This window comes from Elgaria multicarinata, chromosome 5, assembly GCF_023053635.1.
Source record: "Elgaria multicarinata webbii isolate HBS135686 ecotype San Diego chromosome 5, rElgMul1.1.pri, whole genome shotgun sequence".
Lineage (NCBI taxonomy): Eukaryota > Metazoa > Chordata > Lepidosauria > Squamata > Anguidae > Elgaria > Elgaria multicarinata.
The window spans coordinates 63,426,403-63,450,651 of NC_086175.1; the positions used below are offsets into that span (position 1 = coordinate 63,426,403).

The window sequence follows — 24,249 nt, forward strand, 5'->3', positions numbered from 1 at the left end:
TGTCCAAAGTGCAGGAGCCCTGCTGGGGTGACTGGTCGGCAACATCACATATGTGTCTCCCTTTCTGAATCTCCACCATTCCAGATGGTGCTCAATAAAGGTTATGACTCTGCCACATATATTGTTTTTATGAATATCTGAAGATGAATATCTGAATCCCATCCAGTTCCCCTTCTTCAATTTTGTTATGAAAATAAAACAGAGGCAGGACTGAAAACTGTATATTCCAGAATACCAATATCATAAAAGATGTTCTTTTTAAAGGGTTGAAGCATGAGAGGCAGGGGGTGGGGGAGGAACTGAGTTGCAAGTCTATTACCATGAAGTGAAAAATTAAGGTACACAGGCTTACTGCATACATACATGTCATACTGCCATGTCTGGCTATAAATAAAAATAAGGAATCCAGAATGTAATGAGAACTAAAGGGAACTAAAGGACAACCATCAAGCCTCCAACCTTTTAAAATACAGAAGGCACAGCAAAGGGAGAATGAGGCCCATACTAGGCCCAGAGAAGTTAATAACTAAATAAAGAGAATGTATAAGTAAATTTATCTGTTTAAACTTATTTTAAAAGATTTTGATTTAAAATGTTTCTCCTTAAAGCTTGTAATTATTTTATCTAGTCATGTAATATGCAATGTATGTAGACAAATTATCCACAATTTTAGCAATACAGAAAGGAAAGCTGATTTAAATATTTCCCCACACAGCCAAATCCTCTGATTATAGTTTATATTTTACACTCTAGACTCTTCTGACCTTATTCATAAACTGTAATTAAAAACAATTTAAAACCACATTCATTTTTGGATTTGATTATAAGCTATAAAGCCTAATGCTAGATACAAAACCAATTTAAGTGAACCAAACTTAATTTTTATGCATCTCATTCAATGTACAATATGAAACAATGAATCTGAGTTTTATACCTTTAATAAAACTAATTTTATTCTATGAATGTCCATATAGATTTTATAATCGGTGATTCATACTTCAGGGGAAGGCTTTAAAATAGCTTTTAGAATTGAACTGGAATCTATAATGATGGGATTTTACAACAGCCTAACCAAGAAAGCTTTAATCAAGCACTTAATCTGAGAAGAATTGTTACTTGTAGATTTTTCTTATGGACACATGATAGAGCCTTACGTTGAACCACATTATAATAGGACAAGACTGTCGTTTCCATACTCAGCTTACAACACTGATGATAACTGAACAAAGTTATAAAGGTATGTATAATTGGTTTGAAAGAGTATAACAAATTATATAATTGTATATGTATATATGTTATGTTATATATGTATAACAAATTATATAATTGGTTTGAAAGAGGCTTACTAAGTAGTATGATGGTAGAAAACTGGAAACTGGTAAAGAGTAACAGAGTTATAGGGAGATATGGCAATAAAAATATTATAATCATTAGCAGAAAATCAAACACTCACAGAATTTTTTAACTCCTATATTAAATTTAAAAAATAGTAAAAATGCTAATGGATAGAAGCACATTTGAGACAAGAAACGTTTTCTTTCAAAGGGAATCTCCCCAGTCACGTTGTTATAAACAGTTATAGAAAGTAACAACTGGAGAACATTTTTCCCTCCTTATCTATTAAGCCTTTTGCTTGTATTACTTCTACAATTTAAGAACATTCAGAAAGAAAGAAAAAACATTCCTACTAGTCTATTATATTTTACAAAAATGCTGATATTACATATTGTGTCCTACCTCTTATTAATAGTGGCCCAAGCATCATTAATGTGATTGGTCATCAGTTCTACTTTTCTTGTGTCATCAGTTGAGTAATCCCGGAGAAGCTTAAGTGCCAAATCATTTGCCACATCCACATTTATATGCCACTGCCGTAGCTCTTTTGCGAATTGCTGGAAAAAGACAAAGAAAAAGTTTTGTTTGAAATGTATATTAATAAGCCATGGAAATTGAAAGTACATATAAAACATGTTGAATATTCTATTTTCTTTTTTATCAAGTTTAAAGAAAAATACATACATAAATAAAATAGATATATACATAGCCTCTCCAGGTGCAGTTAGTATCTGAATCATCTTTGATTGTTAAGAGTCTATTTCTTAATATATTACATAAAGCTCCTATGTGGGTCATCTTCCCCATTCGCTCCAATGAGAGATGCAGTTCCACACATGTATCTATTTGGGCATGCAGAGTGTAGTATCCAATTCAACTAATACAAATTACATTGTGCTAGTGTAAGTGACCTCTAATGCAATGCTGAAAAACCAGTTGCGCCAGCTAACGCTATTAGCTTTGCACTAGAGGTCGCTTATGCTAGTCTAGTGCAACGAAATTCACGTTAGTGCTAATGGCAACTTGAATACTGCCCATTGTTTCCTCTTCTACTGAAATTAATGGGATGCTCTTAAGGTTGAGGAAGATCCACTTATGCAATAAGAATTCAAAAGCCCTCTAAGAAAAGCTTGCTTGGTATCTAGGGTCTTTTAGTTATGGGAGTTTAGTTATGGGATAAAAGATGACTGTAGTACTACTAATAAGAGTGTGACAGACATAATGAAGAAAATGTAAGATGAAGCCATTTGTAAACCAATAGCCAAATGCTTAGAGGATATCCACACTACATTTGCTTTATTTGTGGCCGTCCTGATATTATTAGACTGCAACTTCCATCAGGCCTAGCCAGCATAGCCAATGGTGAGGTTGAGGCAAATCACAGTTCAACAATATCTGTAGGGCTACAAGTTGCCCACCCCTGGTTGAAGCTGCCAAAGATTTCCTGAAAGAAGCCTGGGAAATATAATTTGGTAATGGTGCTGACAATTTTCTGTCAGAAATTTCTTGTTCTCCTCTAGGTCTAGAGTTCTCAGAATTCCTAGGAAAAATGAATGTCTACTGAACTGGTTTGAAAGCCAAAGTACATATTTTTGTCAAGGCAAGGCTCTCTCAAAAATCTTGGAACATGCTTTCCCTGATAGTTCGATGTCCACTCACAATTTCCCCCACCCAAACTGCTTTCTCACATATTGGGGAAAATATATAAGGATAACAGATGTCATTTGGAACTAAGGCGGTAGTATATATATACACTTTATATTCACTCATTTTTCTCCTAAAAATAAATGAGTGATTTAAATATTGACCATTCTGGCTACATTTATGTGTGCACTAGTGACCCACATAGGGAGACAGGATAAATGCAGAATAGAGCAATTCTGTAAAAAATAAAACAAAACTTCACTGCTCTTCATTTATATATTTTTATTTATTATTTTATCCATTAGATTATGTAATGAGTGCCACCTACTGGAATAGTACTAAACATGCATACACGAAGATACTATAGTACTGATAAAAAGTATAATGTATTACAATATTAATTCCTTACTACTCTCCCCCCCATTACATATGGAGAGCTTTACTTATTTGAATGTTTTGAGCAGCCAGAATCATGGAACATTTCACATTAAAAGGAAATCATGCTGTGAATACAATTCCATAAATTGTGAATTGCCCAGAGAGCTTCAGCTACTGGGTAGTATAGAAATGAAATAATAAAATAAATTAATAGAAAATTAATAAACACATTTATATATTAACATTAGCACAACGCATCTATGATCAACAATTTACTGACATGTCTCCTCACCATGATGATCTACAGGAGAAGTTTAGAAAACATTTGTTTTAAGTTCCAAACTGCCAAAGTTGTCAAGTAAGTATCTATACAAATTAAAACCATCTACAGTAATATAATTATTCTATCAAAACGCTTTGTTTAGTGCGTGATGCCCCTCACTGTGAAAACTAGTTTTCTTTATTCTTAGTTATCTTTGCACTAAAATTGCTTAAGTCTTAAATAATAACACCAAAACAAAACAACTCTGTCCATATTAATCCATGATACTAAGCAAACTGAGCATCGAATATATAAAAGAACAACATGAATATAATTACCACAGCATTTTTTAGAGGTAGGTTGGATAAGTTCCTAAATGCATATTGATAATAATTTAAGCAATCTGGTCCCATAATTTTTTCATTACTCTTCATAAGAGGAGACTTATTTGGTCTCACCACTGTCATACCAATTTGAACTAAGGTCACTGATAGTACCCAATTCTGGATGCTGGAAGAAATTTATAACTGTACACAGTCCTAACGAAGTAAAACAGTAGTTGTCATGCACTCATATGGTTTTCTGCATGTTTGCTATTGTCAAACCAAAAAAAATGTTTCAAAGAAGGGGGGGACTAATGTTAACAGGATTAACAAATGTTGTTTTATGGTACAAATAAACTTTTACTCAGGAAATGTGTACTTTTTCCAATGCTGCATGAATCTAAATGACCTTGTAATCCCCTCTGAAGAACTCAATTTAATAGGCCTACTGAAAAACCCATTAGAAGGCTATTTAAAAAGTGGTGCATCTCACCATTAACTTCAGTACTTATATTTATAAAATTCCTGACATTGCTAAACAATATCAGTTAGAATATCACAAATAGGAGTTTCTCTCTCCCCACGTTTGACAAAACAATTAATCATTTAAATAATTTTGAAGGTATCTCGTCTTCAGTCATCACTTCCATTCCTTTTCAAAGAGATGGAAACCAAAGTGATGCAATGAGTGTTTTATCAGCCAACCTATTAGAATCCCATTATTTTCTGTCTTACTTGACTTCGTGTAATGAATTTTTATAATTAAATTAATGAGATACTTCTTTTTCCTCACTCTCGTCTTATTTTCAGGCCCAATTGATTTCTTAAATAATTATGGTTTCTCTTTTCTTTCTTCTTTTGAAAAGACTCCGGGTTCTAGAATTACAAAGAACCACCTACTTCACACCATGTATAATTGTATACAGCTCCATCAGGTCCCCCCAACATGTCTATTTTCTAAGCTAAAAAGCCCCAAACACAGTAACCTTTCCTCATAGGGGGTTGATCCAGCTTCCTATCATTTTAATTGCCCTTTCTGCACCTGATGTCAGATATAAAAAATAATCAAATATGGGACATGAAATTATGAACATTGATCATATTACTGTTACAAAAACTGGTAATAATAATGATATATTATTTATTTATTACCCGCCTCTCCCTCTGGATCAAGGCGGGGAACAACATGGAATACAAAATATTATAAAATACATAAAACTGATAAAAACATATAAAAACTAATTCATTATTAAAATAACAGCCAAACATCTTAAAATTCGACTGGGTAGGCCTGCTGGAAGATAACAGTTTTTATTGCTTTTTTATATTCAGAAAGACTAGTGAGTTGGCAGATCTTTCCCAGCAGGCCATTCCACAGTCTGGGAGCAGCAGCAGAAAAGGTCCTCTGGGTAACAGTTGTTAATCTAGTTTTTGCTGGCTGAAGTAAATTCTTCCCAGCGGACCTAAGTGTGCAGGGCGGATTGTACAGCAGAATGCAATCCCTCAGTTAACCTGGACCCAAACCATGTAGGGCTTTAAAGGTAATAACAAACACTTTATATTTCGCTCGGAAACTAATTGGCAGCCAATGTAATGATTTTAAAGCTGGTCACCCCTAGATGTACCGGTGACCAAGCTGGCTGCCATATTTTGCATTAGTTGAAGTTTCTGGACTAGGCACAAAGGTAGCCATATGTAGAGTGCATTGCAGAAGTCAAGCCTCGAAGTTATCATAGAATCATAGAATAGCAGAGTTGGAAGGGGCCTACAAGGCCATCGAGTCCAACCCCCTGCTCAATGCAGGAATCCACCCTAAAGCATCCCTGACAGACGGTTGTCCAGCTGCCTCTTGAATGCCTCTAGTGTGGGAGAGCCCACAACCTCCCTAGGTAGCTGATTCCACCGTCGCACTGCTCTAACAGTCAGGAAGTTTTTCCTGATGTCCAGCCGGAATCTGGCTTCCTTTAACTTGAGCCCGTTATTCCGTGTCCTGCACTCTGGGAGAATTGAGAAGAGATCCTGGCCCTCCTCTGTGTGACAACCTTTTAAGTATTTGAAGAGTGCTATCATGTCTCCCCTCAATCTTCTCTTCTCCAGGCTAAACATGCCCAGTTCTTTCAGTCTCTCTTCATAAGGCTTTGTTTCTAGACCTCTGATCATCCTCGTTGCCCTCTTCTGAACACGCTCCAGCTTGTCTGCGTCCTTCTTGAATTGTGGAGCCCAGAACTGGACGCAATACTCTAGATGAGGCCTAACCAGGGCCGAATAGAGAGGAACCAGTACCTCACGTGATTTGGAAGCTATACTTCTATTAATGCAGCCCAAAATAGCATTTGCCTTTCTTGCAGCCATATCGCACTGTTGGCTCATATTCAGCTTGTGATCTACAACAATTCCAAGATCTTTCTCATTTGTAGTATTGCTGAGCCAAGTGTCCCCCATCTTGTAACTGTGCATTTGGTTTCTATTCCCTAAATGTAGAACTTGGCATTTATCCCTATTAAATTTCATTCTGTTGTTTTCAGCCCAGCACTCCAGCCTATCAAGATCACTTTGAAGTTTGTTTCTGTCTTCCAGGGTATTAGCTATCCCACCCAATTTGGTGTCATCTGCAAATTTGATCAGCGTTCCCTGCACCTCCTCGTCCAAATCATTAATAAAAATGTTGAAGAGCACTGGGCCCAGGACTGAGCCCTGCGGCACCCCACTCGTTGCCTCTCCCCAGTTTGAGAAGGTTCCATTGATAAGTACTCTTTGAGTCCGATTCTGTAGCCAACTGTGGATCCACCTAATAGTTGTTCCATCTAGCCCACTTTTAGCTAGTTTGTTAATCAGAATGTCATGTGGTACTTTGTCAAAAGCTTTGCTGAAGTCAAGATATATGACATCCACAGCATTCCCACAGTCCACAAGGGAGGTTATCCTATCAAAAAATGAGATCAAATTAGTCTGACAGGATTTGTTCCTGACAAATTCATGTTGGCTTCTAGTAATCACTGCATGGATTTCAAGGTGTTTACAGATTGACTTCTTTATAATCTGCTCCAGAATTTTCCCAGGGATGGATGTCAGGCTGACTGGTCTGTAGTTCCCAGGTTCCTCCTTTTTGCCCTTTTTGAAGATAGGGACAACGTTAGCCCTCCTCCAGTCGTCCGGCACCTCACCCGTCTTCCATGATTTTGCAAAGATAATAGACAAAGGTTCTGAGAGTTCTTCCGCTAGCTCCTTCATTACTCTTGGATGCAGTTCATCGGGCCCTGGGGATTTGAACTCATTCAAGGAAATTAGGTGTTCTTTGACCATTTGTTTATCAATCTCAAACTGCAATCCTGCCCCCTCAACTTCTGCTTCACTTTTTCCAGGGGGGTCATAGATCCGCTTTTGGGAGAAGACCGAGGCAAAGTAGGAATTGAGCACTTCAGCCTTTTCTTTGTCGTCTGTTATCAATTTGCCATCCTCATTAAGCAGTTGAACCACCATTTCTTTCCTCTGTCTTTTACTACTCACGTATCTGAAGAAAGCCTTTTTATTGCTTTTAGCATCCCTCGCTAATCTCAGCTCATTCACAGCTTTAGCCTTCCTGACGCCATTTCGGCACTTCTGCGCCACTTGTCTGTACTCTTCTTTTGTAGCCTGGCCTTCCTTCCACTTCCTATATGTATCCCTTTTTGTTTTCAGTTCATCAATAAGCTTTTTGTGGAGCCACATTGGTTTCCTCTGTTGTCTTCTATCTTTTCTCCTTGTTGGAATTGTTTGTAACTGTGCCTTTAAAATTTCATTTTTTAGATACTCCCACCCATCCTGCACTCCTTTTCTTTTTAGGCTCCCTTGCCACGGGACCTTACTTATTATAGTTCTGAGTTTATTAAAATCAGCTTTCCTAAAATCCAGAGTACGTGTATGGCTACGCTCGACTTTTGTCTCCTTCATAATCAAGAATTCAAGTATGACGTGGTCACTTTCCCCCAGAGTTCCCGTAACTGCCAGCGCATTTATCAGCGCATGCACTACCATCTGTAGGTCTTCCAACTCTAGGAAGGGGCGTAGCTGGCGTATCAGCCGAAGCTGATAGTAGGCACTCCTGGCTGTCGCATCTATCTGAGCTGTCATTTAAATGTTAATTATGTGTGGGAATTCCCCATTAGATATTCAATGGGTGTGTTTGGAAGACACTTTAATCCACAGAGTGGCAACAGTCCACTCTACAGATGACGATTTGCGTGGCACCCTTGGGTGCCACAGATGTGCTGCTCTGTGGAGTGGACTATCCCCACTCCCCTGAGTTGTTGTCTCTCCCCCCCTCTCAGCCCTCATCACCGAATGGCGGCCCTGGTTACCATTTGCCTTATTGGGGCACCGCCATTTTGTGGGGAAATGCAAAGGGGGAGGAGAGATGCAGCACATGGAGATGCGCTGTGGCCATTGCCAGAGAAAGTGCCATTGGAGCCATTCTCCTCACAACAGGAGGTGGGATTAATCCGCTGCTGCTTGCCTCTCCTGCAACTGGTGCCACCCCACCCAGGGACACCATGCACCCATGCTGGGAAGTGCGTGGGGAGCCAAGGATCACAGCACCCCACCAAGGGACAGCACAACTGGTGGCTCCCCAAGCGCTTGCTGGCACAGGATTATTTTCTCTGCAGATAGAGCCCCACTGGGCTAGAGCAGTAGGGGTTTCCGCCACTCTTGCCTCACGACTCTGTCGGCAGGGGAAATATTCAGTGGAGCCCGCCGCATGACATGGTGAACAACGGCTGTGCAGAAAAACAATTCTGCAAACTGTTGGTTATCTCCACTGGTATTTTTTCAAAATAATCAATGGTGGTGTGGTTTTTGCCCGACAGACATGTTAGTCAATGAGGGACTATTTAAGTAACGGGGTCCAAATTGAGCCAATGCGTGAAAGAAATGAATTTGCACCTGATCAAGGGCACTTTAATCTATTCATACTTTATATTTTCCAGGATTGAGCCCTGGCATAATGAACAGATGCCAGGGCTGGACCATAGTGAGCCCTCTCACAAATTAAGCCCCAAGGATCTGGTGAAAGAGTGGGCAAATTAGTTTCAACATTAAGAAAATCTCTTAGCTGCCTCTTTAAACATGTCACCATATACACAGAAGACAGCCAGCATCTGGCTCACTGTAAGGAGCAATAACTCTATTAAAAGTGACAATCACATAGAAAATAATTCCCTGTGCATTGTAAATATATTAGGGGCAGGATGCTAACAACAAATGCTTATTTTAACACAGAAAGCATGAATGAGTTTCTCTTGAAGTCCTGCTTTATTAGGTCCTTATATTCAAATGCTAGCTTATAATATAAATCTAAATCAACTGAGTTCAGCATGATTTGAGTTCTCTTTTGATTTTACATATGTCTAACTCAGTCAAGCACAAAACTGCTACTGCTATCACATCTGAGAGGCTTTTATGCAGGATTTGACACAATAAGGCTCACAAGGCAGACAAAGAGAGATTTCTCTTTTGAAGGATGACAATAAAAAGAATGCTGTTAAGTCAGAGAAGAATTTCTTTGAATTTAAGGAAATGAGGACAAGAAATAACCACCATCACCAGCAGCAGCAGCTCAACATTACCTAGATCTGTTTGTACCAAGAAAGGACACCATCATGGGAGATTGCCAATGAAAGATCAAAATTCAATATTCTTTTATGAACCAAGATAGTCATTAGGATTTTCTCTTTCCATATTTGACAATGATGTTTGTGGCTATGTGTTTGTGTTACTTAAGATATTTGGCCATGATCCACAAACTTTTCCAAGGTGATCAATTTTGCTTCCCCTGTAACAAGCTCTAAGTTAGATTTTAGAAAAATACACACAGATCTCTTAGGCAGTAGAATGGTTAAAGATTTTCATAGGAAATACTTAATATTTTCTAATTAAAGTACATATGGAATTCATAGATAGGGACCAATTCAAACAATTCATTGTGGTTCTGATCTTTAAAGAGCAGTGAACTTACAACCTTGTGTACTTCTTTACCTTGAAATGGCCTTATACTTGTTAAAAGTCAAATCTGTCAAAAGTTGCTTTGAAATTCCATATGCAGTATCATCCTATGAATGTTTACTCAAGACCTACTGAATTCAATGAAACTTATTCCCCGGTAAGTACATATAGGACTGAAGCCTTCCTAAAACCTCCCAAAACCTGGGAAGTGGCACTGCATGTTTTTTAAAGCTTATGTAGAAACCTCAAAGGTACTAATTTAAGTAGGCATATACTTCAGTATGTCACCTAATCCATGTTAATCAATGAAAGCATGCTTACCTGGGGTGTTTGTGCTCCTGCTTTTTGGTGCCATTGTAATAGGCTGCATTACATGAGCACAGAGGGGTGACCACATGGGTTGAATTGAATACTGCCCCTCTAAGTGTGTTCTGTTCACTTCCATTGAGACAGCACCATCTAATGGCAGAAGATCCCATTCTTTTCAGGATGTTAACACTTCAAAAGTGGTTTTTTTCATGAAGGAATTTCTAAGGAATACAGCGGGAGACGTCCTGGTAGTTCACGACGTCGTGTAAAAGACCCACAAACCTCAATAAGTAGCCAATCCCAAGTGTGCAATAAATCATTTGTTAGAGGAGCCCTAAGAGTATAAGTTAACCATCAACAAATGTGATTCTACTAAATTGCAATGTCATAGACAGAATAATGTTTTATTGTTCCGGGTGCTATAAAGTTTCAAGAATTGTTTTTGTGGCAGTTACTTTTGATCTAATGTATACAATCATTCCCTTTAAAGAATGGGTATTTTCAGTAGTGTCTTTGCCAATAATGATGTGTCTCCAATTGAAGGAGGGAAAAAAGAGGGCAGTACCAAATACAAAAGGGGGGGTAGAAAAAAAGGCAAGCCTCAAAATGGCACTGAAAATGCAGGGGTACAATAATATAGTAAAATTGTCCAAGCCCTTTCAGTACATTTCTCAGAGGCACTAAAAGAACAAACCATAATTCATCTACTAAAAAGATTGTATTGGTGTAAACAAATTACATACTACTATTTTATTAGAATGTAAGCCTACGTGGCAAGGTGTTGCTATTTTTTATTGGTTTACTATGTACAGCACCATGTACATTGATGATTCTATATAAATATATATATATATATATATATATATATATATATATAAAAAAAATAATATTTTAGTGCATTAAAAATTACAACTTATTGCTGTCCTATAGGATAGATGCTTATTAGACAGAGGGCTCTAAGATCGAAGCTTAACTAGTGCTATGCACAGCTCTCCCGATTTGATTTGGGGTGCTTTGGGGGGTGCCTGCCTCACCTTGGCACTGGAGCTGACACAAGATTTGACCCCCCCCCCAAAGTAGGTTGGCCTTACTGGTACCCAGGAAAACAGGGAGCAAGGCTGACTGGGAGTCCATGGAATACCTGACTTCCAGGATCCCCCCTTGCCCCTCGACCCAGAGCCACTGTGATTTAACTGGAAATGTGTTCTCCTCCTGAGACCCAGGCCACAATTTAAAGCTATTGTGGGGGCTCTCTGTTTTTAGTATATCTATGGCCACGAAGTACAGCAGCCATAAAGGGCCCTTTCTCCTTTACAGCCGCCACAGTCTGCTACCATAGATATACTAAAAACAAAAAGCCTCCTTGATAACAAATCACAGTCTGGCTCTGAAGAGGAGGAGGCATTTCCAGGTAAGTCCCAGTGGTGGTGGGAGGCTGTGGAGGCTGTGGAGTGGGAAGGAAGTGAGTCTGGTGGGTACAACAGACTCATGGCCGGCCTTGCACCAGCTTGCCCAGGCAGGTGGGGAAGGGCCCAGCACTGCCCCAAATTGGCCTGAGGTGCCCCTGAGACTTTAGTGCCAGTCTGCTTCAGCGTGCCTCGGGTCAACTGCTCTGGATTCGGGTTTAGGCAGGCCAAATCAGCCTGCCTAGCCTAGGATCTGGGGATTTGGCCCAAAGCATTGCACAGCCCTAAATATTTTCTTTTTTTGGTTATGTAGTAAGCAACTTAAAATGCAATCCTATACATGTCTGCTCAGAAGTAAGTGCACCTGAGTACAGCGGGGTTTACCCTCAGGTAAGTGGGTATAGGATAGCACTCTGATAGACAGCGAGGTCTAATCTTGGAGCCCACTTTTTATCCAAAGCCTTGATGGCAAGAGCCAGGTAGGGCAGGAGGAGATGGAAGCTTTTACAGCCTCCCATTCCTCCATTTTAAACTAGACAAGTTGTTCAGCTTGTCTAGCTTGCTCACCTGGCAGTGGGAAGGGACAGGAATGGAGGGACACTTGGTTTGAACAATTCCAGGCTTCTCCTCCTTTCTGCCCACTAGAGTACCCCCATTCCCCCCTCTGCAACCTATTTGGAGGATGCTGTTGCATCCTTGAAAGTGAAGCAGTGCTGGTGCTTTATGCAGCAATTTTAGCCCCCCCCTTTGAAAAATCCACACTTGCTTTCCTGCCCAATATTGTACCTGTGTCTACAGCGTTGGGGTGGGGGTTGGGAATCTGTAACATCCTATGGCTCCTCTGACAACATTTGAGAAGACATGGGATTGCTCTGCCCATGAGCTTTGTAGTGCAAGCCTATAAATACCTACTTAAAAGTTAGTTTCATTGAGTTCAGCAGGACTTACTCCCAATGACATCTAGAATTGCAGTCCTAATCTTGTAGCGAAAAACAAGGATATAAGTCGTGGCTGATGTTGATTTGTTTTATAGTTAGTACAGGTTAAAAATGAATTTTACTAAAGCTTGTTGCATGTTTTATAATGTTTTTAATATGGTCTGCCTGATTATAGCTATTGACCATGCATACTGCATGTAATTTGTACTATATAGTTGTTTGAATCATGGTTGTTTGTTCTTTCAGTGCCACCGAAGAGGATTTCCACCTGAAATGAGCTGGATAATTCACTATTTTATTATTAAAGTTTCAATATTTTCAGTACCATTTCATGGCTTGCCTCTTTTTTGCTGTCCCTCCATTAAGAGTCATCCTTTGTTCCTGTCGAGATCACTTCAGTATCTCCTTTTCCTTCACTGATAGTGTATATTGTGCTAGATGCAGTCAAAGGTGGAACAGGAATAGAACATCTTATTGCATCACAGATTCTAATGTGGCACCAAAGAAATAGGGAAAGGATGAAGTAGAAGTTTATAAAACACTTTCATGACAAAGTTAAAAATGCCCTGAAAACAAAACAGCAGAATCTTGAGGCAGTTTATGTCTGTTTATGTGAGACAGGAAACTCTACCTGATGAAGAATGCCGTCTAGTTGGAAACTATTTGTGCTGCTATATCATCAGAAGGTAGTCCATAAAAACATTTTATACTGCATCACATCTATAGATGGAACTAAAAGGCTATCTAGTTAAAAAATATGCCACCCTCTATCCACCACATACCATCTAACATTCTGACTCAGTTTGTGGTAGTCCTTGAATTTTTAGTTCATATGAAGGAAAAATTGTCCCTGACTCTGGGCCACATCAGAAGAAAAAGGGCAATCCTCAAAAAGGTGAGTCTCTCTCTCTTTTTCTCTCTATCTCTCATACACACAGACAGACTCCTCAAAACAAGGTAATGATTAAACCATTGTCCATGATCACCCACATACTATGAAATGCCTCTGCATGAGGCCTATGAGAGCCCTACCCCATACGCCTTTAAGAAACAATGCAAAAATTCTCTCCAGGAAGAGTTTGTATTAAACGTTCTGGAATTGTTAATTTTATGTTTATATTTTTTGCATTATTAGTCATTTGGGGTTATGTAGAAAAAGATAGACTATACATTCTTGAATCAACTGAAGACCTATATTGTATGGCAAAGCAATAAATGCACAGGCGCTAGGTCATATTATGGGAGAGGAACATTGAATACCAGGGAGGTGCCTTTTTTCCCTCCTGAACAGAGGGTGGTTAACTTCCAAGAAGCTTGAAAACAATTGCTTTCCTGCATTTTATGATCTCTAATGTATTTTCCATTTTCAGTTAGTACCTTGAGTTCAGCATTCTGCTTCTTCAGCCCTTCCACAGTATAAGAAATCTCCTTCCAAGACTCAAGCCTGGTTTTGGCACATTCCAGCACCTGCTCAGCTTCTTGCTTGGCTTCTAACCATTGTGTTGAATCTTTCAACATCTCATGTAGTTGCTGTCTTCTGTTCTGAAGGTGTCCCTGCACTTCATCCCACTGGTTTTGTATCTTTTCAACTGGTGAGACACAAAGGCAAAAACAAAATATAAATCCTTAAATGCAAAACTGTACAATAGTGCCATTTCCAATTTCATGGACTGGGAAGGAGTTCAAAATCCTGCTCTTGGATATATTCAAAATTAAGTTAAAAATAACAACAACCCCAAACAATAAAATAAAACAACCCAGGGCATGAGGTCAAACCATTTTGAACCAAAAGAATTTGTACAGTACATTAACAGCAGCCAAGATATAAGTGACTGTGAAAAGAATCATATTGGCACTGAAACACAAAGTGGATTGACCACCTCCTCTAGTATCCCTAAATCAGGAGTAGGCAACTTGTGGCCCTCCAAGTGTTTTGGCCTACAACTCCCATCATCCATCACTATTGGCTATGCTGGCTAGGGCTAATTGGAATCATAGGCCAAAAATTCAGGAGGACCACAAGTTTCCCACCCCTGCCCTAAATGAAACCCTATATGGATTTGTCATCAATAAATGTGTAATTCAACTAGAAATGCATACACTTTAATTAAATTCAGCTGTGACCAACTGAAAGTAGACATGACACTTATGTCACTACTCCTCTTTCAGAAACCTGGAGGCTCTAACTACTATCTCAAGGAATGTCAGAAGGATCAGAATTAGTCTGAGCTCGCCATTTAGTCTGAAGAATTATGAACACTCATAAACATACCTGTCATTCCCCATTCCCAATAATATATAATGTAGAACATCTTGAAGGCTCATTGAAATGGAATATAAATCTTTTAAAACAAACAAATATATCATCTCAACACCTAGTTCTTTTCCTGTATTTCTTTGAACATTGTTTTGATCTATGTTCAATAATTGTTTATAAATTTAATATGTAATATAACTGTCTAAATATACCAGCAGTATATAACAGTTATGGTACATGAAATACATAAAGATTATAGGCACCTTGATCTCTCAGAAGTATCCTATCCTCTTCAACAAAGGAGAATTGTTGATGTATACATAATGATTTCCCCAAGCCAAGCATCCTCTAGCACATAGATTGGAAAAAGGAAGCTTTAGCATAGGTGAAGCTTCTTATGCCAGAAGAAGTTAACATATGGTCTTGGAGCTCCTACATTGTTAATAGGTTAATTTCATATTGCATGCGTTACTAAAAAAACACTCAAAGAAAACCAATAATGGCTATGTAGGATTCATACAACAAATACTGTAATTTGGGTATAAACTCACTGTGATGACTTAAAATGGCTACTACTAATTAGTGTGCTAAACATATCTGTTCATTATGCTATATTCCTCAAATAGATCAGAAAAGTGAAATAATGATTTGAAAACAATGTATCTAATCTTTCCAATCAAGTTTTGTGAACCACCCAGAGAGCTTTTTGTGAACCGCCCAGAGAGCTTCGGCTATTGGGCGGTATAGAAATGTAATAAATAAATAAATAAATAAGTCATCCATTAATTACTGTGCATGCAGCATGACAAATAAAATACTGACAGCAAAGGTCTATTAGAGAAAAGTGAAGGTGACCTCTATGCCATCCCCCAACCCAGAATGGTCAAGGTGACCTTGGGATGTAAAACAAAATCAGGGAGGCCTTCAAATGCAGAAGTCTTGTAATAATGGATGACTTCAATTACCCCCACATTGACTAGATAAATACTTACTCCAGTCACATCAAAGAGGTTAAATTTCTTAAACCCTAAGCAGCTATGCCCTAGAGCAGTTGGTCAATGAACCAACCAGAAGAGAGGTGACCCTGGATTTAATCATAAATGGTGTCATCTAGGACCTAGTATGAAATGTAAATGATTTTGAGCCAATCGGAAACGGTGACCATAGTGAGATCAGATGTAATATATACTTAAGTGGAAAATTGTCCAGGAAGTCAAATGATGCATGACATAAGTCAAGCATGCCCAGTACAATTCTCTTGTAGCATTCTGACTGTGGGGGAGAAGTAGCAGGAAATTGTCAACTGAGACAAGGGTTGGGTAAATTTGAAAATTGGGGAAGTCATTCTGCCTGGTAGATAGTGACTTATTCACTCCTGTGTTCCTTTAATTTAATACGGATGAGGTAATCTGGTTAGGTTATCAATCTTGCAAGTGAATGGTGAGAAGATTCTGGGCTTCTTTAAAAGGTGTGGCGAAGAGAGCAGAAGCAAAGCAAATATTATTTAAAGCTTTTCTTACAAGAATAAGCTCGGAAAGGTCCTTCATGTAGTGTGGGTCTATGATTGGATTTGGGACTTAGGAATTGTGCATGCCCAGCATATTACATCACATCACACCAAACCACATCAACTATGTTATGTGTGTTCAAGAAGGGTAGTATGCTAGTCAAAATCACCACCACATGAAGGACATAGGAAGGGGACATTGCTTAGTAGTAGAGCCATGGTTTGGGTACAGTCACTGGCATCTCCAGTTAAAAGGATCAGGTAGCAGGTGATGGAAAAGACCTGAGGCCTTAAGAGCTGAGGCCAGTCAAAGTAGGCATAGACAATACCAGGCTAGATGGAACACTTAATTGACATTGTATAAGACAATTTTCCTCATTTAATATGACATCAACGTTATGCCAATGCCTTTAATGCTATAAGCCACTGAGACCTGCTGCAGCAAGATGGGTCCTCTGGTATAGATGGATCGGATAAAGTTTGCAAAACCTTTTAAAGCTTATTAGGAGCATTTTTAGACTATTTCTTTGCAGGTGGATTTTTAAGCATTCCGAACATCATATTCACAAAGTTGAGTTTTGTGTGAAGGGAGTTATCGGTTTATGAAATATTTCCCTTGTCTGCCTTGCCCTCCACTAAAGGAAGCAAGCAGTTTGTGAAAAAGAACATTACTTAAAAACATTTTCAATGAAGTGAGCTCAATAGTAAGAATATAGTAGAGAAGAAATTTTGCAGCCTCACTAAGAGCCCTGGCTAGGGTTGTGACTTAGCCTCATAAAATCTCAAACGTTACAATGAGCATATGGTATTCAGTGGAGGGAAAAATGAGTTCTTTCCCTATCCAGTGACCCTTATTTGAGAGCATGAAGAGTTTATTCCTGGGGACGTTATACAGAACTTTGAAAAAGTGAAGAATAAAAAGGTGCCAACTGTTCATATAAATTGCTCCAGAAGGGATTTTTTTTCTAGTTTTAGAAAAATGAATAGGGAATTTCATAGTACCTTTCTTATTTCTATGACAACTGGGATAGATACAATGATTTGAGTCACCAAATTGTATTATTACCAATAGTGTAGTGGTTAGAGTGCCAGACTAAGACCAGGGAAATCTATTAGAATGTATGCCTATGCGGCAGGGTCTTGCTATTTACTGTTTTATTCTGTACAGCACCATGTACAATGATGGTGCTATATAAATAAATAATAATAATAATAATAATAATAATAATAATAATAATAATAGGCTTGAATCCTCGCTTAACTATGAAGTTCTGTAGGTGACCTTGGGCCAATCACTCACTCGCATCTTAACAAAGCACAACAGGTTGTTGACCATAAAATGGGGAGGGAGTAACTTGTGAATCAACTTAAGCAAATTGGAGGAAGGACAACATAAATGTAACAAAAAAAAAAAGAATCTAAATGTCAAGTTGTTGATTACAAATAGTGATATGATCTGTTTAATAACATAATTATTTATAGAATTATTTTATGAATATTTAACTTGGCAAATGTGTTAGACTATAACTCCCACCATTCTTAACCAGCATGACCATGCTGAATGAGGGTGACTGGAGTTGTAGTACAACACATCTGTAGCATGTCAGATTGGGGCTTTATAAATTAACCTTAACCTTACAAATCCATGCCCCAAATCAGAAGCAAACCCACAATAATAGTAGTTCTACAGCAGAGTTTTAGGTTTTGGACCAGTGTCATTGCAATGTCACATGTCGAAAGACTGGAGCAGCTCCAGCAACTGGCATTTTCAGGTTCACTTTAGGAGAGGAGGTTTGCCAATTTTAAAGTTACTATTCAATTTATTTTACATCCTCCTGAGATGCCTCATCAGTTTAGTCAAGAAGTACTGACATTGGAACAAATTAATTTAAAAGCCAAACACTGGGTAACTGCGTTGCAACATGGTTACCATTGATTTGGCAGTCAGAAAAGGACAAGATCAGCAAGTAAACCCGTTAACTTGAGACCTATTTTTATCAAGTTTTTGTTCTGCCATACTTCATTTGTGGAAAAGCTAAATATAATTCTCTTCACAGGTGAAAGCAAAACACTTATGCCAACTATCTAGAGTACTCTTTTTCCAGAAAAATAGATTTATGAGCAAAATCAATAAACACATTTAATAGGGCTAATAAGATCTGAAAGCTGTGTTGTGACTATCACTCCTCATGTCAAGGCAGATACTGTAACTTAAAATATTCTACTAGCTTACCAACATAACCAATTATGCTATGCTGGTCTAACCTCTACTTTTGGCAAAAAACTTTTTCTTAAATACATGGTGGAATACAACTCCCCCCCCCCCCCACAAAACTATTGTTGGCAAGACACTTTCATGTAGAATAGCAGTTGAGAGGGGAAAATTCTGTCCTAATAGAAGTTGGTAATATTATGATTAAAATACGTTGAGTATATCTCTATGGTTCATTATGTGGCAATATAAAGATAAAGATTTTATAGCTGTCTTAAAGCTACAAAATGCAAAGAGCACTAAAAAAAACTTCCCCAAACTCCCCTAGAAAAAAATTAGTCTTTTCCCATGGCCTCCAATTTCTGGAAATTTTACATCTCATACCCACATGAGAATGACCTTTAGGCTAAATATTATTTTGAAGACTGTAATCTGGCCCAATGTCATCACCTGGCATCTGTGGGTGCTGCCACAGCAAGGAGAGGTTCTGTGGGTGGTCTGGTTCATTCTCCAAGATCCCTGGGATAGCAGGGCAACCAGAAGGTAAGATGTTAAATACCTCTTTCCCCTGTATGGCACTTCACCCTGCCATCGCCATATCTCCCTCTGTCCTGCACAACACATATTGCCGCTCCCGTACCCGTGCACATTAAGCTCAGGTCGTCCCCGGCTGCCTCCTGGGGTGGGTAGGGGTGAAGTAACACCCAGCGAGTCTCTTCCCTGCAGGTGTAGCAGCCTCTCTTGCTGTTTTTTGTCTCCAAAGATGGTTCACAATGTCAAATTCTTCCACATAATCATGCACATGACCATGTGGAGAAAAGGTTAACATGAATCAAGCTGTAAATATGGTCAAACAGCATATCCACTTATTTGATTGCTGTTATTGGGGAAAATGCAATAATCCTGGTGAAACCTACCAGATCACACTAACTCATTCACATAAACCCTTTTCCATGTTACCATATACCCATGTACTCTATCACATAGACAGTCGAAGAGCCAATCACTCTACACTTTTAGCCTTGCCATTCAACAAGGTAGTTATCCAGGAAATGGCAAGCAAGCTAAATCGGAAAAAGTGTTAATGCATCCCACTGAATCTCTGGCTCAAAAGGGAGTATTTCAGGTGATTATAAAACTACTGGGAGGAACCAGGAGGCTGCAAATTCTGTGGGCATATATATCAGTAAAGGTATCCCCAGTGTCTAGCTAGTATTCCCAACATAGAGATTAAGAAGAAAACATCATGAAGCTGCTCTGAAAAATAGGTCACCAGAAACTGAGTGATGTAAACTTTTGTTCTGACAATACAAGGTTTAGGCTCCTTCTCAAGCTCTCCAGAAGGATTGAAGGCGTCAAGACAAAAGGTGCCATCTCTTCTCCACAGGCCTTGTCCCTAAATTTCCCCCCCATCATAAAGTTTAAAGCAGCAATTTTCTCCAGCATGTTCTTTCTATGGTGAAGGTCCCAATATAGTCACAATAAATCTAAGTTCAAAAGAGATAAGGAGGAAGGAAATACTATTGCAATGGAGAAAGGTTAGACCTCTAACCTTCAGAGGAAGAGATAGTTTGAGATCTCTCTCTCTCTCTCTCTCTCAATATTAAGCACCACTAGAATATTTCCTATCCTCTGGCTCCAAGAGCGACTAGATTCTTTCCTATTTTTGCTCCAACAAGTGCTACCCTTGAACTTCCCAGGTTGTATTCTGGAGTTTCTGGACCTGAGCCTCAAGAAATTTAGCAACACTACTAGGTTAGAAATTTGAACCAGCAGAAAGTCCAGAGCAAAGACAAAATTGTATTGCTACAATTGCACAGCAAAAGCTAACATACAGGATTTAAAGGATTAAAACAGCTATTTTAAAACACTGATAATTTACTATGCCATGGTGATATAAAAATCTACTTTCTGTATTACTGATGTTGCAAACCCATCCACACTTACCAGGGAAAAAGCAGTGAACTAATGGAGCCAGGGCACTACGTTTTGAATTTAGGTTTGTAACAAAACTGTCTACAGTAGGGGTGCCCCACAGAAGTCCAGAAGTGTCCCTATAAATGGCTGGTTTTGAGAAGGGGTGAAAGACGGAAGTTTTCTTTGTTGACCTGTAGTTCTAAAGATCTGAGGAAATCTAAGCCTATTTCAATGTTGGCTCAGAGACTGTGGGATGAAAGAGCAATGAAAAGCCAGTTGTCTATGTATGGGAAGACTACTATTCCTTTTAATCGCAGGTGTACTGCTTACTACTGCCATGAACTTTGTAACAACTTTCAGTGCTGTGGCTAGACCGAATGAGAGGACCTTGAACTGGAAGAATTTGTTGCCAAGAGCAAAGTTGAGAAAGCAGCATAATGTATGATGGATAGTAATATCCAAGAAAGTGTCAGTTTCTGCAGCAGAGTAAGGGAAGAATGCAAGAAAGGTGAGTCATCTGAAATTTCCACAGCTGGATGTAGCAAATGACATCTCAAAGGTCGAGTATGGGCCCAAGATTTTTGGGGATACCTGGAGGGAAAAAATGGTAAGTTTTTCAGTTGAGGTGAGTCTTTCTATTGCACCTTTGTCCGAAAGCTTGGCAATTTCTTTCCTGGGTGCTAGGGAAGAATGGTTGGTGTGGAAGATTCCTGTGGGAGGAATGCCTGCGAATTTGATGGTGTAAGCCTTGAGTGATGAGTCAAAGTATTCAGGTATTGGTCATGATAGATTCCCATACAAGCAGAAAGGGTCCAAGCCGACTGGAGAAGAGTGGGGTGGATGGTCCCCCATCCCTGTATGAGTCAAAGATAATGTTTGGAATGATCAGGGTGTTTGCCTCCCGTGGGTTGGCAGTGTTTATTCTGAAAGGGTCATCTTGGTTGAAAGGAAGTACACGAGACAATTCAAGGCTGTATCCAGCTGAAACCTCACTGATCTCTGTGTTGCCAATATGGGCAAGGGTGATTCCTGGAAGAAGAGGAGGATTGGGATCCCATTTCATTCTTGAGAACAGATGTTTTCACCTGCTCCAAATGAGTATTCTGTGCAGGTGCATAACCCATACATGTGAGTCACAGAGACCACAAAGAAGAAATAAGAGAGGAGTGGGACTCACCATATATTAGGAAGCAATTTCTTAAGAAGATATGATGTAATTGAACTGCATTTTGAGCTAAAAACCTTCCTCGATGCAACACAATTTAATTATGTTACAAAATAATACTGGTTTTTGCCATTTCCTAGAATGACTAACTCAATCAGCATCTGGTGAGGTTCTCTCTTCTTTTGTTTCCTCTGCTTAATGGTCTGCCCTCCATTTTTTCCCATATGGCATGAAGTCCAGTTGGTTGAAGAAATAAAAAGCCTTATGGTCCTGCACAAAGCTTTGAGTGTTTCTAAAGTAGCTTCTTAACTACACATTTAGATTTAGAATTATCTTGGCACGTCAGGTAAAAACAAATTGTGGCTGAATTAAATAGCAAAGGTCAACAAAGTATTAAAAGAACTAATTTTGTTTTGATTTTTCCAAGTATTTTGAAGAACGTTATAGGAAGCAACTCATTTATTTCCCCCCACTCTTCATGCTATGGTTATTAACTAGAGGTGATGATGTATGTAATTATTTATTCTTAGTCCAGTGTTCCGCTCATACTTATGCTTGAACTTTGACTGAATTCTCACACAAGCTGTTTGAGGGAACAGAGTTTCTAATTAGGAATGTAGCTGTTGTTCATGGATGAAGGAACCTTTAATAATAATTCCAACAAAACATATTTAAAGAGGTTTTTTTCTCCACTAGCGCATTTAGAAATGGGACATAGAAGTAATAAAATGGTACTCAATTTTCCCTGAACATAAACAGAATGTTATTAGTATTATTAAAATAAAGCAGTTCTACCAAGGCACTTAAATACTTTTATACTTACTGATGCAAAAAAAAATATGGTCAACTTCACAGTTTATGTTAGAAATGTGAGAAATTCATTACCTATGTAATGAAGCGAAAAGCCAATGAGTTTAGAATATTTCAATGTGAAACACTCATTTGCTGTTTGCCACACATCCATACTTGCACTGTATTTCCTCATAGTTCTAGTAGCATATCTTGTTATTAGCCTTAATAGTTTAGCCTTGCTAACGTTATCATATTTCTCATATTTTTCTCTTGTCATGGTGCAATGTTAATATTTTCAGGAAAGCTTAAACCGGCTTTTCTTGACACTTGCATCTAACATACCATGAAAATCTTATGCACAAAAGCACTGGAGAGTAGGAAACTGCATGCAGTTTCTGTAGACTATCATGTTTGACTATCATACATGCATGACATGTATAAGAAAATAATAGTACCCACAGCCCATGAATTAAGAAATGCACTTAAGACCTTCACAATTGCACATAAATTACCATCTGTAAGAACTTTATACACAAGGAGAGACTTGATAAAGAGTTTGACTTGCTATTCTGATTGACAATCTGTTGGCCCTGTTCAAATGTAACTTGGGGAAGGGTAGTGAGGCTAAATACTGTGCATGGTGGTTTGCACTAACCATGTCAAGTGCTCCTGCCACACATGCACTAACCACTCTGCCTAACCACCCTACAGCCTAACTACCCTTCTTGAGGACTTCTTGCACAGTTGTGGGGTGTGGGAGTATCTGCTCTTTTGTAACTGCTTGGAGAATCATGGGAAGAGGCTTTTGTGCCTCCTGGACATCAGCTGGACGGACGGAGAGGTTTTTGCTTTACGTGGGTTTTGTTTTACGTGACAGCCGAAGGGGTTTGTGCCTGGGAGCATGGAATGCTCAAGATCACTGTTCTGATAACAGCAGCATGAGATGGAAAACATCTTTGTTCCCTGCCAGGAATGTTGCAGGTGTCCGATACAGGGGTGGAGTCCAACAGATTCCTCCTCACTTGGCTTCCCAGACTAGGAGCCACACTTAGGTCTTTTACAGAAATGGCAGCTGTGTAGTGGCTATTTATGCAAGATTGTTCATGCCTCTAATAGCAACACTAATGGCAGCGCTTAGTTAAGCACAGGGTTAACCACGGGGGCCTGATAGACAACACTCTAAGTCATGGCTAAGGCCATTAACCTTTTTGCAGGGTGTGGTTAGTGAGGGTGGTTAAATCGTGGTTATAGAGCCACTATGGTTAGGGAAAACACCCTATACACGACATCATAGTTAGTTCAAAATGCTTATCCATCATAACTTAGGCCTTAGCTAGACCTAAGGTTTATCCCAGGGTCGTCCCTGCCTGCTCCTGGGATATCCTGTGTGTCATTTACATGAACAGGGTTGACCCTGGGATGATCCCAGGATAAACCTAAGGTCTAGCTAAGGCCTTAGTGTGAATATTGTTACAATATTTCCAGACCTTTAAACAATATTTTCAGACCTTTAAACAGTATTTTCAGACACCAAGGATCTTTCCCAACTAATTCTCTCCTGCTGATTCTATCGCTAGGTAATTAGCATGTTTTTTCCTCTCTCATCCCTTTTTCTTAGCCTCTCCAACTTTCAAAATCTCCAACAAAGTTTCATGTTTTCCCAGTTTTCCCAGAGTGTCATGGAAGAAACATTACTATTTATGAAGGCCTCTGGACGTTTACTAGAATGACCCTTTTGGTTTAAACATACTTCCTTACCTTGTTCTCCCTCATCATCTACTACTAACTGTATGGTGATATGACTTAAGAACCTAAATCTGATGTC

At 39.0% G+C, this 24,249-nt stretch overlaps 1 protein-coding gene across 4 annotated transcripts in view; it reads right to left on the reverse strand.

The window, feature by feature from the left end:
- Positions 1–24,249, reverse strand: part of DMD (dystrophin) — a 1,279,927-nt gene that overhangs the window by 304,420 nt on the left and 951,258 nt on the right. For all 4 annotated transcript variants that reach the window (XM_063126497.1, XM_063126496.1, XM_063126495.1 and 1 more), the window contains exons 53-54: positions 13,952–14,163; positions 1,738–1,892 (exon numbers count right to left, since the gene is read on the reverse strand). In XM_063126497.1, the coding sequence (XP_062982567.1) occupies positions 1,738–1,892; positions 13,952–14,163 (367 nt within the window). The remainder of the gene's footprint in view (positions 1–1,737; positions 1,893–13,951; positions 14,164–24,249) is intronic.